At 41.8% G+C, this 15,592-nt stretch overlaps 1 protein-coding gene across 1 annotated transcript in view; it reads left to right on the top strand.

Moving 5' to 3' along the window:
• Positions 1-15,592, top strand: part of LOC120571217 (cytoplasmic dynein 1 intermediate chain 1) — a 59,829-nt gene that overhangs the window by 20,519 nt on the left and 23,718 nt on the right. Inside the window, exons 8-11 of the mRNA XM_039820026.1 lie at positions 3,261-3,356; positions 5,066-5,237; positions 6,585-6,684; positions 6,856-6,981. Coding sequence (XP_039675960.1) covers positions 3,261-3,356; positions 5,066-5,237; positions 6,585-6,684; positions 6,856-6,981 — 494 coding nt within the window. The remainder of the gene's footprint in view (positions 1-3,260; positions 3,357-5,065; positions 5,238-6,584; positions 6,685-6,855; positions 6,982-15,592) is intronic.

The following is a 15,592-nucleotide window of genomic DNA, read 5'->3' as shown; positions in this document are numbered from 1 at the left end:
TAAACGATGCTTATACTGGCAAACAAAAGCATCATGCACAGAAAACGTAATATTAAAGTGTTTATTAGCTTCAATACAATAGCTAGTTGCATTTTATTTACTAGCTAACTCCTTCTTGTCTGTCTGACAGGGTTAAGAGTGACCTATCTTTGGACGAGCTCTGTATAGGGGCAGGAAAGCAAGCACAATTCCAGAATATCACAAGCACTTATAAGATTACTTATGTTTCCACTGTTTTTATAATTGTGTAATCATTCACTGGCTGCAGCTTCTGTAATGTAAATATATTTAGTCTTCTATGATAGTAAGGCAGGTATTTGGGCTGTTAGCCTGTTGGTTGGACTAAAAAAGCAATTTGAAGATGTCAACATGGATCCTGGGAAATTGTGATCAGCATTTTTTCACTTTTTTATTTTAAAGACCAAATGTGTGTGTGTGTGTGTGTGTGTGTGTGTGTGTGTGTGTGTGTGTGTGTGTGTGTGTGTGTGTGTGTGTGTGTGTGTGTGTGTGTGTGTGTGTGTGTGTGTGTGTGTGTGTGTGTGTGTGTGTGTGTGCGCGCATTTACAAACACATTTGTGTGTGTGTGTACTTGTGTTTTTATCTCCACGCTGTAAATCTGTGTCTGCATACCTGCTGTGTTGTTCTGAATTGACTGGGCAAGGCCAGCATGAGTAAGCAGCCAGGAGAAGATTGAGGCAGCCAGATGCGACGGCCCCAGGCTACCGAGGATATCATTACCCCGGGTGTGTAGCAGGCCAAAACGGGAGCCCCCAAGCGGATTTTCATCAAGGTGGACCCCCATCTGTGGCGAGGGGGAGGATACCAGTTAACCTGTTGTCCTGCAGTGAGGAGCGGTATTAAGCGGCAGGTGGAAAGAGAAAGCATCCCGTGACTGAAAAGAGGTGGAAACGAGAGAGACACAAACTGTGGAAGATGTCTCTTTTGATTTCCCCTCCCTGCTTCTTTTGCAACTCGACAGGAAACCCTGTTGTGCCTCTGTGTGTTTTTGCATGTACATTTTACAGTTTTATATTATTATTTCCAATCCATGAGTCCTACTTCCCCGTATTATTTACTGCAATATAGCTTTTGCTTTAGTTACACACACAGAAAAGTACTTCAGAAAATTTCCATTCAAAGGAAATAGCCAGGATATTTTTAGTGTGGGCCTCTGACAGAACAACTTGATGCATGGCTGCTGGAAACGGCATCAGCAGTATCTTAATACAGGAATTGGACCGTCTCCCCTCAGTGAGGTAACCCATAGTCAATGAATCATGCTGCCTTGCTCCAGAGTCCTGTGGTCCCTGGGGTTGACAGTTTGACCGCTCCTCAATGTGGTCTCTCTCCCCTACACACGCTCCTCCCATCCCCATCACCACACATTCCAACCACTGGACCGGTCACGTAAGGTCAAGAATATAGAACAGAATAGAAGTTATTAATGTATCTACCCAATACTAGTTAGCAGTACCCCGATTGCTGTTTCTGTTTCACATCCTGGAGCCTTTGCAGAGTAATGACAGTTTAACAGTTTGTGGAGTAAAACAGTGATGAGACTGATGACAAAAAACAACATTCAAGATAAATAAAGCTTTACAAACTGAAGCATGGAGGAAGTGACAAAAGGCCCTGAAAAAAGGGTATTCCTGAGCGTCTCTGTTTTGCGTGTCTGTTTTGGCAGCTCAGACATGGAGCTAGTCTGGCAGTCTGCCTGTCTGGTCCTCTCTGGTCTCTCCTCCATACTGGTGGGTCACTGGTGTTTGGATCACTACAGCTGGCTAGTAACCACCAACTTGGACTGAGCCTCACCGCTATGTGTTTGATTTAGCTTAGTCATTTATTACATACACATACACAGTATGAAAATGAAAAGTCTTATATCAAAAACTGTAACTTGGTAGTAAAAAAGAAAACACAAAGACAGGATGAAAGAAGCCTAAAATAATGAATAAAAAAAATACCAGAAATTAGTGCAATAATTATAGAAAGAAATGTGCTCCACCAATTATACGCGTATTTGTGCCCTTTTAGAGAGCAGCACTAGAGTTCATCAAAAGCTCAGGCAAGCCCAAGTGATGTTAGGACAGTTCACCCGGTGCAAGAGCAGCCCTTGAGCAAGTGGTTTTGACAGTGCCCTGGGCCATACTCCAGCTGAGTTAAACACACCCCGACGTGTGTGTGTTTGTGTGTCTGTTTCTGTGTGTGAGAGAGACATGACACGTCCGAGGGTGTGATGTAGTCACTTCCTCCCACTGGACTGAGCGGCTGTTGTCAGCTTGACCCTGCGCCAGTTAACCCCTCGCCACCCCTGGCACTGCAGGCAAGGGCCCCGGGTGTGTGTGTTTGAGAGAGAGAGAGAGAGAAAGACAGATTGTATGTATGTGTGTAGCATGTGTGCTGGCAGGCCACAGGTGTCTGGTCACGGTGTCAGGGTGTTAAGAGGTCTTCTGAGAGAGGCCCCCCGACTCTCCGCATCTGTTTCGGAGGGAGGGAGCGGCAGAAAAGAGGAGGAGAGGTTGGCAAGGGTTACCAACACATACCCTGAGGGGTGTGGGGGCTTGTTGGGGAGGGGGGGGGAGGGGCAGTAGCTGACAAGCAGGTGCCTATGTTGACAGAAACCCTTCATACTTGAACCCGACCTCCTCCCAAACACACACACACGCACGCATGCACAGCACACACACAGCACACACTTAACAATAAATTCTGGAGAGGCAAGCGTAATTGCAGTGCCTGATTGGAGGGAATGCAGAGGGAATCCCCTTTTACACACACACATCATTGGATCTTTTTGCTTGGTGTCAAAGGTGAGAGAAAAAGAGGAGAGCGGACCAACTCTGACATTTCCTGCTGTCTGTGTGTGATTTGTGTGCACTATGTCCACACATGTCCACGGATCATGTGAACACATGCTATAGCTACAACAGGGATATAGGCATGGGCTTCTTGTTTCGTGTGTTTCTTTTTCCCCAAGACAATGTATACTTAATATTCTGGACAAATGCAACTGTACTGGAAACTCTGCAGCATTTACGCTTCACATTTATGTTTTCTGAAAAGAAATACGAGTGTCTGTGTTTGTAAATGAAACCCATTTGGACCAAATGTTAGTTAGTCAGGTGTACCGGTGCATGTCTGGGAATGATTATTTTGCTAAGAAGGGGGGAAGGCAGTACACAGCGGGAGGTCGGGGAAAATTGGAACAGCTGTTGATTAACATGAGTGCTCTCTCTCTTTCTTTTTTAACCCTCTTTCAGTAGAGGAGGAAGAGGAAGATGAGGAGATGATGGAGGCAAAGCCGGGTCCCGAGTCGGAGCTGCAGGATGATGATGACAACAGGGAAACCAAAGAAGGTACAAAGCATGGATGGATTGAGTAAAAATGGTTAACCACCTCATTAATTAAGTGTTGTTAAATTCAGTAAATTTACTCATGCATAAATTAACTCTATGTAGCAGTTGTACCCCCAATTACTGCAAACCTAAAACTTCCAAATCTTTATCCTCCAGTCTTCTCCTTCCCTCGATTTTTCACATGTTGGTCAAACTGTCACGAAACTCTGTCACTTGTGTGTGACACCCTGTGCCAGTTAGTGGGTGTATCAGATGGAAGGATGGGGGTAGGTTACGGTGGGGGTTAAGGCGGGTACATCATATCAGCTCCATGGCATGTGGGGGTCAGCACTGACCCCGACCCAACTTCAAAGTGGAGAGGAATGGAGAAGTGTTCGCAATCGTGTGTGGATGGTTCATGTAGTGAAATATGTAATATCTTTGGGTGGGAAAAAAATACAACACGTAATGGACACACAGATAGATACACATCTTAATATACGTGCATAAACACAATCCTGACTGTACTGAATGCGACTCAAACACACACATAGACAGATGTATCCACACACACACACACACACACACACACACACACACACACACACACACACACACACACACACACACACACTCATAAACACATAGTCATCCGTCTCCTCTCCATCCTGGCCTATTAGAAGGTCTGGCCTTTGATCTCTGCCACTCGATTCACTGGGTCTTTTCTGACAACTCGTAACAAATACAAAGGGATGTGGGGGATCAAAGTCAAGAGGCAGGGTAAAGGTCGATATATATTATATGACTATATGTGTGTCTGTGCGTGCTTGTGTGTCTAGAATTGCATGTGTGCTTGGGGACAGTGACTTCAAAAACTGGACGCCGTGCTGTGCAGCCATTACGTTCAAAGGGAGGCGGGACGCTCAGAGGGCTTTGTTATTCTCTTGTTTATGAAGTTCTTACTGTAGGGTTTTATTAGAAAAGATGCATTAGGACCTGTTTGTAGTTTATTATGTCCTGAATGTGATTCTGGTTTTGATAGGGATAAAGTGAATGTTAATAAGACATTGGAAACACATGATGTACTTTGTTTTCCAGAAGTAGACATGACAGTACTGCACACAGTACAGTAAGATACAGCAAGGCATCTGCACTGTTGTCAGTGATAATAGAATGTCACAATGTCAGTTGAATAGAATAAATATAAATTAGAAAACAATAAAATACAAAATTTCTCAGTTTAAGGCTCTTGAACAGTAATTGTGTTGTTTTGACAGCTATTTCAAAATAAAAACGTGTCTTTATTTTGCAGGTACCATCAAATACTATTTACTTCTTTTTTACTTGTTTTTAAATGGCATATTTGTTTGTTAATATGGATAGAAAAAATAGAGAGAGATTTCTTAGCAAAATCGGTTAAGAATAGTATACTGGAGATGAAGCTGGTGCATCCCAAGAGAATCTACGCAGGTACAGAGAGAACATGCCACCAGCTGAACCCAGAACCCTTTTGCTGTTAAGCGACAGTGCTCACCACTGCACCACCGTGCCACATTTTAATAACTATAATAAATGTGATATCTTTGAGATTTGGACTATTGTTTGGACAAAAGAAGACATTTTAAGATGTCACTTTGGGCTTTAGGAAAGATGGTGTGCACTGTGAACAATGCATGCACGCCAGTCTTTTTCAAATGCTCGTGTCTTTATGTTTGTGTTCCTTCCACCAGGCTCATTTCCAGTTCTGCGGGAGCTGACAGAGGAGGAGAGGCAGCAGATCCTGCACTCTTCTGAGTTTCAGAGTTTCTTCGACTGCAGCATCCGGGTGATGGAGAGAGCTCTGGCTGAAGACAGCAACATCTTCTTTGACTACGGCGGCCGGGAGCTGGAGGACAAAGAGGGGTGAGCAGGGAGGAGGCGAAAGGGGACAGGGAGGAAAGAGTCTGTGTTTGGATGCAAGAGCACATGTGAGTGTTTACTTGCATGCCTCAAACTATGAAATGTGCAAAGACTGACTCATGCCCACTGTGTCACTCAAGGGGCCTTGGATCTCCTTTGTTCTTTAAAATACATGTCTTCCTGCTGATGTCACGCTCCCAGGGGGTTAAAACTGCTGTGAACTGACAACCATTATGTCTTAAAGATCATCGTCTTGCCGTCTGACGAGTTGCCTCCAAATGGAGGTTATCAAAGTGTTGGTTGAAGTTATAAGAGTGCAAAGCAGTTTTAGTATACTGCTGTGCTATTATAGAAGAATGCAACTCAACTTTGACCGCTGCAGCCACAGAGAAGCATCAAGCCTGTGGTCAAATAGAGATTATGTTTAAAATAAGCCATGGCCAAGTGCTTCACATCAGTCCTCTCCTTTTTTTCCATGGACATTCTATTTTTGAAATTGTAACTACATGACCGCCATTTCACTACATTGTTTTGTTACTGTTCATTCTCGCATAGCATTGCAGACAAAGTGGATTATTCACACTTATTAATGTACAGAATATAATAATTTTTTTTTATTTAAAGGCGCCTTTCTCGGCACTCAAGGACACCATACAGGGATACAAAAGACATTAAAAGCAGCAAAAAATAAAGAATACAACAGCAATAAAACAAAAGAAAGAGGCAGAGCAATTGACATCAAGTGGAATAGGCAGTTTTAAATGGATGTGTTTTGAGTTGCAATAATATGTTGTAATTAGCACTCAAATAGGAGTCTATTTACAACTAAAGGTCTGGTAACATTTCCCTGACAGAGTTGTCATGAACGAATAGACACGTGTGGTGATACAACTTTCTGAAATGACGCAACAATTTTGCACAAGATCTAGTTTGACCACAGGCAACATGTTGGCTAAAATGACTCATTTCTCAAACAGCCGGTCAGACTGCTCTCTCACCAAATTCTTCCAATGCGCTGAGTCAGCTGATGGCCGCTGTTAGGGGCTGACTAGAACCAACACATCTTAAAAGCTTTGGCCAACATGCACGGCCATCTGTCGACTTGGAGTGTCAGGACCTTTAGAGGCCTTTTGTGTACATAAGATGACATTTTTTATTTTAATCACTGAGCTTCATTAACAGATATTGTATGCATTGACACAAAGACATCACCTGTTTTAATTTTTTGATACCAAGGTGACTACTCGTGACTTAATCCATGGATGTATTATGAGAACGACTTAACCTCACTATAGTTATGTATCTTCTTTTCAGGTTATCTCACGTTATCTCTCTACTGTCTTTTTTCAGAGACTTGGGCAGTGGCTCCAGTCTGTCTTTCAGCCGACTCTTCTACGATGAACACTGGTCGAAACATCGCGTGATCACCTGCCTTGACTGGTCGCTTCAGGTGAGGCCTGCAGCCTTCTGTATATCCCTTTGAATTCAAATGATGCATTAAAAACATTTCCTTCCATTTTCCAAAACAATGCTTTCTCTAGTCTTGGCACCAATTATGCAGGTGTTAAGATTCACTGTTGATTGCTTCCCCCCCCCCCCCCCCTCTCTCTCTCTCTGTCAGTATCCTGAGTTGCTGGTTGCCTCCTATAACAATAATGAAGATGCTCCTCATGAACCGGATGGTGTTGCCCTAGTATGGAACATCAAATTTAAGAAGGCCACACCAGAGTACATCTTTCACTGTCAGGTACTTAAACTTATCAAACCTCACACATATTTCCATAACTTTAACTAGAATATGATGGCAGGACATGACGTTAGTTTTGCTCTTTGTGTATGTTTCCTCTGTTCTGTGGGTGGTTAGTTGCGAGCATGAACCTACAAACAGCTGCCACAGAGATACATGCTGAAAAATGAACAAAACATCTTCCATCTTCCTCTCATCTTCTTGAGCACTATTCTTCTTTTTATTTGTCATACCTTATCTGGCAACCCAACAGTCGGTCCATCCGGTAATCTACAGCTTGTTCCTCTTTTCTACCCTAAAACGACAGCCCCTTTGTGACTGAAAAGTAAAGAGCGGATGAAAGGGAAATGACAGGCAGCTCCACATGCGCTCATTTGGCCCTCCATATTGGATTATAGCTGAACGCTGCCACTGGAGGCCAGTTTTAATAGACGAAACATAGGTTTTGGGAAAGAAAGAAACTCACTGATGGGTGAGATGCTTATAGCAAGTGACACTGAGAAAAGGGATAGAAGGATTGGGTGTGAGGGCTTCACGGCTCCCACGAGACAGGCGAGGCCATATAGAGAGGTCTTGGTAGTAAAATGATGTGGCCTACCACTTCCTAATCCAACGCTGCCACATGTGTGTTAGCCCACCCACAATGATGATGCGTCTAATGTCAGCAGTGCTGCATTTCCCAATTATTAAGTCTTCCTTGTCGTCACTGCAAATGTGGAAATACACCTGTAATAGTATTAATGTCACCTCACTGCTCTGTAAATAATTATAGAAATACACACACATTCTCTCAGGTTTATGCTTCATCCAAACAGGGGAAATAGATTTTCTCTCCTTTTTTCAAACACATACAGAACCACATATTCCTGCAGCCCGCACGCTGCGTACAGATATTTCGATATGAAGCTTGCCATAGAAGTCTAGCTCCATAATGGATTTTTAAAGCACTCCGTTCTTTTACTGCACCATAATTTATGCTGCTGCTGAAATCTATGTGGTTTTACGGATAGATTACAGCGATGCATCTTGTAGCTGTAGGATTCAGTAGTTTTTCCATGTGGTTTTCTGATGGAATATGTACAGTACATCTGACTTTATTAATAATGTGGTTTCTGAGCATGCTGATCTGTGAACCGTCAGCGTTGAATATTAGATGTTTGGGAACATGGGTATTTGTGTAAGCAGCTGATAAAGTGCTCAGTTTATCAAAAGGGGGCAATCAGCTGCAAATGTGTACAACAGAGGTGAACTATGCTCAAGTTTAAGTGGAGATGGGGTCACTGGAATACAATGCCATCTGTTTGCATTAAACACAGAGAAATAGGTATCTGTGACATAACAAAGCATCAACATTATTGTTTGTTTTTGATTCTCCAACTCATACAAACCACTTCTACAAACCCAGTCGACTTGTCCACATGCTGAGATTTGTTTTAAGTGAGTGTTTACTGGAAAGATGTGCATTAGATGAAGTGATATCAGATGGAGAAAAGACTGAGAGAGAACAGAAACTCCCAAGTGCCCCACTTTCCTACCACCCCCATGCTAGTCAGTGAGTTAGTGTGGCCTGGGGCTGTGCAATGGTCTTTTCATGGGGGGGAGAAAAAAAGTGAATGAAAGAAAAAAACCGAGAAAGAAAGAGATGGTGGGTAACGAATGAGCAGGGACGTAGAAATGGAGTGCTCATATAAACAGTAGAGGATAAACGAAGATAGAATAAAATAGATTGGAAAGAAAAAGAAAGAAGAGGTTGCAAGTCATCTGGACTCAGCCATCACTTCCCCTGTCACTGTCGGATTTGGATGAAAGGAGCACAGGAGCGGTTAGACGAGAGGAAAGAGGAGTAGAGACATTTTTTCTTGCTCTTTCTTTCTGCGGGGCCTTTTTGCAATGCAAACAGAGTCGCGACTCCCTAGTTAGCCGCGGATCAGATGGCTCTTAATGTGTGAGCATGCTCTGCCGTTTAACCTCCCAAAACCACAGGGCTGGGTGCCTCATTCCTCTCTTTCTCTACTTTCTTCTATTTTTCTTTTCACCTTCCACCTCCACATCCTTAGCTAAAGGAACAGAGCACCAATCTGTTCACCTGCTTCCTCCTTGCATCTGTCACAGCTTTGATCTGGTGGATGGATAGGTAGATGGCTGAATACTATTTGTGCGTATGCACAAATTTATGTGAGTAACGTGCACACGTGTAAAGGCTGTGGCGTGTCTGTGTGGACGATACAAAAGAATGACAGTGCTGGGTCGGTATTGGAGGGTTGGGGTTTGTGGTTGAGGTCTGGTTCAGCAGGGGCTTTATTGTATAAGGCTATGGCTTACAGAAGGCTTCATGTTTCAGATGGGGTTTTGGTGAGGTCAAGCTTCTATATTTCTGGCTGTGCGCAGTTTGGTGAATGGGTTTAGCAATGCAAAAACTGTCCTTTTTTTTTTTTTTTTACAACATACAACTTCTTATTCAGGGTTTAAATGCTTTTGCTGAAACAAGGGAACTTTTTCTTGTTCAGGTTAGATGCTCTCAGTTGTTTCCAGTGAAGCTGTATTAGTTTCTGGACTTTTTGGAGCTGTATTTTAATACAGATTATTGACTGTTATACAGTCCTTGTTTATTTGCACTGGACACTACACAATCATTTGTTAATTAGCTGGATTTTACTTTCAGGTAGAATTGTTGGGATTTATGTCCTTGACTGGTATGATGCAAAGTAAAACATTTTAAAGCTGGTATTGGTTTGATTTTGGGAGGAGTCTGTGTGTGTCTGACTTTAGGCAAGTGCAATCTGGGGATTGTGCTCTAGCATTTTTTGTAATATGCAGCAGTGTTGTAATATTGCATCTTTTCCTCCTGTCTTTACACTTATTAATTTACCTTACCTTCTTTATTACATACATTCACATGAATACTGTGGCTTTCTCACTTGTTATCATGGTTGCGTGGTCAGTTGCTTGTAATGTGGATTTGGTTTTTGGCTTTTGGCCTGAAAACTAAAATATTAAAAGCAATTTAAAGTCAAATTTCAAAATAATGAACTGCAGATTTATCAATTCCATTTGGCATTTATAGTGAAAATGGTATTTAGCTTCACAGGAGACATCAAACTATATGGTCAAAACAGTTTTCATATATAGATTCAGTTTTATATTTACACATCTTCTATACATTTGGTTATTTATACCCCTTTTCAGCTGTTGTGATTCTTTTTGATGTTTTATTATGTACTGATTAATGTAAAACTTCTTTTATTATACAATACAATGTTTATATAAATTAAATGTATCATTGTTCTCTAAATCTGCTCGATTTTGTGAATAAACTAAATCTGAAATTAAACAATATCTATTCTAGTATACTAAGGAGCCTTGAACAATCCCCTTAAGGACCCCTGGCAGTTTCATGACCCCACTTTAGGAGCCATTGATCTGTGATATAGTGGAGGAAGTGTGCAGTCCATCAGTGTGTGGGTTGGGTTTGTTCTTTAGGAAAGGGGCTGCCGCTGCTGTGGATTCTGGTACCAGTTGAGCATGCCTCCCCTCATCACATCCCTCTCAGCAGTTGGACCCATCATCGCCCCATCCCAGTTGGGTCCAATCTTGTAACTTCACACCAGCCTCTCAAGTGGGCAAAGTCACACCACATTAAAGGGCCCGTTTGACTTAAAACCTCTGCTGAACCCCTCAAACCACACGCCTCCCTGTAACAACCCCCGCCGCTACTGTCATATCCCATTGCACTCACTCATATTTTTATTAATATCTTGCTGCCTTGTGTCAGTCCCGAGGCCTTTGACGCTTCCAGAAAGGTTGAGTAAGAGAAGCAGAGCAGGAGGAGGAGAGTGGGCGAATGTAGAGAGAGTTAGAGAAGGCCTGTGAATAATGCTATTGCACTGTTCTCTTTGGAGGATGAAGCTGCATTGTGTTCCGAAAGCTTAGCAGATAAGTCCTGTAAGTGTTTGCTGAGCACATGGGTTAAGACTGTGTGGCTGTATTTAATTTGTGGCACACTATAAGGATGTAGCTTCTACTGGCTGTTGATGTTGATTGTTGAATTTTGTGGTAAATTATATTATTTTGTACATCAGTATCAGCTGTGCTGATCAGAGGTTGTTTTATATGAAAAATAAATAAAAGCAGTCAATCTTTCCAATGTCTGTTGAGCATTATGCAAGAACTCTGGGTATTGAATCCAATACTTTTAAGTACTAAGCTTAAGAATCAAAATTTGACATTTAAGTCTTGGTCAAATTCTTTTTTGACCTGAATCAGGGAACTTTTTCATTTTATTTAGGTACTGTTCTTTACTTAATAGTCATGCATCAGCAGTTTGGCTTAGAGTTTGAGTTAAAGAAAGAGTTCAATGTTTTAGGAATTATGTAAATATCGCAATATTCTAGGTATAAATTTGTTTGGAAAAAGGAGCTCTAGGAGGCAGAGAAAGGCTTGTTTGTGTTCCCATAGCCTCCTCCTCATGCCTTTGCTCCGTCAAACCCTCATTCTTTGCCTGGTGAAATTGAGACTCTGCTTGGTATTTCTCTCTACTTGCCAGAAACCACAGAGTGACAAAATCCGTGGGGTGTCATAAACGAGCGAAGCCAGGGGGAGAAAGGGAGGAGAAAGGTGGTTGGGAGGAGGGGGGAGGTTGAGAAGCGGGGATGTAAGGAAAGACAGTCAGATCCATCTGGTCCTGATAAGGCAGAGTGGAAAACACATGAGTGCGGTGAATGAGGGGGGGGATGGGATGCAGCGTGGATCTACTTGGGAGGATATACTGTCTGGCTTGCCCTATCAGCCCCCCCCCACCCCCCTTTCCCCCCTCCTCTTTTCTTCTCACCATAGCACTCTTGCTCCATTTCTGCCTTCTCAAGCCCACTTAAGCAACAGTTTGTTGCCTGAGGAAAGAACGAAAGAAAGGAGGAGGCAACAAAGGAGGGAGTGTTCGTCTCTCTAGCTTTCTTTCTCTCTCTGTCATTCCTTCGAATCTCCCTAATCCCTTGCTGGGTGCCATCTTTCATCAGAGCCTACCATGTGTGTATTATCCTGTAGAGAACACTTCCCATCAATATAATAAGGGCTGCCAGAAGCACTTAGCCTTGTGAGCCTGTGTGAGATATGGTAGATGATACTTTGCGTGTGAGTTTCTCCCTCATGCGCACACACAAAACGCATAGCAGACCTTGCCCGAGGAAAGAAATGAAACCCACTGTTCTGACTGCGAAAGTGTCTCCCTGTAAAACTTCCACAATTCATCTCAGGCCCACTATACCGATGTGACTCTCTGTGCTGCTTTTTCTTCCGGGAGCTGTCACTCCCCACATCCTCTCCATTTGGGCTGGCAGGAGATGACTTGGCAGGTGTCTGACCCAAGCTGCATGTGAGATGAGAACCATCCACAGAGCCACTCTGCGTTTCGAAATGAAATGTCAGGCTCGTTATCAATTCAGCCCTGAAATGGAGATGCAATCATAGCAGGAGTTTTGTCGACATGAGAGTTGTTGAGGTGTTATTTAGACAGGTGTGGTGCTTGTATGACTGATATGTCCAAACGTATCAATCTGAATTGAAGAGGAGCTGCAGGGGATGGGAGGAGTGTGGCTGCATTTGATTTAAAAGAAATGCAACACTTTGTGAAAATGTGCTTATTCAGGATTTGAAAGAAGATTGATACCACTCTGAAGTGTGTGCGCCTAGTATAAAGGTACAAGCCAGCAAGTGGGCTAACTTAGCTTAGCACAAAGATTGTAAACGGGAAAACAGCTAGCATGTTTTTTTCTAAGGTAACAGCACCTCTAAAGCTCACTAATTGTGTGGATGCAGATTCAGCAGCATTCACAGTATTGTTATCCGATTCTTCCGTACGATAGCTACAAAAAACGTTCAAATATCAAAATGTTCAGGTTGCTAAGGAAATTTGTGCTTGTATTCAACTTTTCTCCACCATTTATAGTTTTTAAAATATTAAGCTTTTTTTCTTTTTACATTAAAAGTGGCTTCTTCCACTTCTAAATGCTACTGCTCCCACATACTTTCACCTACAGACGTCATTCAAACATTAAACTATTCACAAAACCTTCAGCTATTAGAAAATGATTCAACTTTTTGATATCTTTTACACTTTTTGTGTTATCACTGTTTAAGTTTAGTGCTTCTTTAGGCCTCCTTAAACAACCTCGACATTTCTGGACAAAAGCACAGAGTAACAGTTTTTCAAATTGCTGATATGCCCAACATTTTTTAACACAAATTATATATTAATATGTTCGCAAATGCTTTCTGGTGCTCACGGTGTGGTCATTATATTGATACCACATATTGTTTAGGCTTTTTTCACGCTTCTTCAATTGGAAGTTTACCAGGGCTCTTTCAGTTAATCTCAAATATTATACCATCACTTTATCACTTTTTTTCAATATTCTATACTGTAATTTTTTAATGGCTTTTCAACATAAATTATTTGGTGGCACACTGTGATTAGCACTGCTGCTCCAGGCTGGCCCTTTTCATTAATTTTTTTGTAGTAGTCTTTTATTGGCTGACTTTTTTTCGACATAGTATACTATGACTTTTTATCACCTTTTTCAATATACTATTATATGACTTTTTAATGGCTTTTTTTCGACATACTATATGCTATGACTTTTTTCGACATACTATACTGTGACTTTTTTCGACATACAATAATATGGGACATATACTATTATTTTATATCACTTTATTTTATATACTATACTATGTATAGTATACTATTTGTGACATACTATACTATGACTTTTTTATCACTTTTTTCAACATACTAAACTATGACTTTTTTATGACTTTTTTTCGACATGCTATACTATGCCTTTTTATATATTTTTTCGACATACTGTACTATGACTTGGCTTCATCACTTTTTTGACATATATCATGACTTTTTTTTCCGATATATATCCAAACTATTACTTTTTTATCACTTTTTTGGACATACTATAATATGACTTTTTTATCACTTTTTTTGGACATGCTTTATTCGTTGGCATTATGGCTCAGTGTTAGCAATGATGCATCCACATCAATGGTAGTAGCTCATCTGTGGGGAGTTGGGTTGGGAACTTTATAGTTGCCAGTTCAAATCCCCAAACGGGCCAAAGTTTGGAATATAGACTGGTATCTCCCTCTGGCATCTCTCCATTTGTGCATGTTTAGGACCTTCAGTCCTGTGTGTATTTTGTTCCATCAACAGAGTGAAACAATTGTAAATACAGATTGTAACCCTTGATCACACACTAAACTATGACTTTTTTATCACTTTTTTCTACATGCTATACTATTACTCTACTATGACTTTTTTATCACTTTTTTCGACATGCTATACTATTACTATACTATGACTTTTTTACAATACTAAACTATTACTTTTCATGACTTTTGACATACTATATTATGACTCTTTTTCGACATACTATACTATGATTTTTTTATGACTTTTTTCGACATACTATGACTTTTTGATCACTTATTTCGACATACTATATTATGACTCTTTTTCGACATACTATACTATGACTTTTTTATGAATTTTCGACATACTATATTATGACTTTGTTATCACTCTTTTGGACATACTATACTATGACTTTTTGGGACATACTTTATTCGGTGGCATTATGGCTCAGTGTTAGCAATGACTCATCCACATCAGTGGCAGTAGCTCATCCGTAGGGAGTTGGGTTGGGAACTTGAGGGTTGCCATTTCAAATCCACAAATGGACCGAAGTTTGGAATGTAGACTGGCATCTCTCCATTTGTGCATGTTTAGGACCTCAGCATGTGTGTGGATATTTTAGGCCTGTGTGTATTTTGTTCCAACAACAGAGTGAAAAAATTGTAAATTCCCCACTGGGGATCAATACAAACTTTGGGCCCTATTTTAACGATCTGAAACGCAAGTATGAAACACCAAACGCAAGTAGCTTTGTGGGCGGATCTCTGGCGCTGTTGCTATTATACCGGCGGGATAAATGACTCTTGCGCCCGACGCAAATCTAAAATGGGTTGGTCTGAAGTAGCTAGATGTGGTTTGGGCGTAACGTGAAAATAACCAATCAGAGCGTCATCTCTCATTCCCTTTAAGAGCAGGCGCGCTTGTTCCATGGCGGATTGCTATTATGACGGCGGATTTGCCTGGCGCACGCCAGCGGGAGCTGTCCGGGATGCGGCAAAGTAATAAATGCCCGTCTTAGCCGGGTGGCGATGTTGCTGCGGCCTGTATCTCCTCAAGTCTGGAGAGGATTCTGCAGCCATGGAGCGTGGGCCTCCAAACGCACCACCTGCACCTGTTGTGCCCCTTCCTCCTCCCCCCACTCCATCTCCGTCCACCCGCTCCACCAGGAGCGCATCGCGCATTACTCCCGGAACAGATTCCGCCGGAGTGTCCAATCCCACCGTAGTTCAACATCACGTCTCCTTAAGTCCTCTAATATTTCCTCATTTATGTCATCAACACATCCATGATTCATGGAAATGTTGTGTAAAACACAACAAGCCACAAAGAATGCTGCGACTTTTTGAGGACTGTACTGTAAAGTGCCTCCTGATCTATCCAAACACATGAAGCGCATTTTCCGTAATATTTTTC

This window comes from Perca fluviatilis, chromosome 13 (genome assembly GCF_010015445.1).
Source record: "Perca fluviatilis chromosome 13, GENO_Pfluv_1.0, whole genome shotgun sequence".
Classification (NCBI taxonomy): Eukaryota; Metazoa; Chordata; class Actinopteri; order Perciformes; family Percidae; genus Perca; species Perca fluviatilis.
Note: the sequence above shows the minus strand (reverse complement) of the source record. Positions and strands in the feature narration are given on the sequence as shown.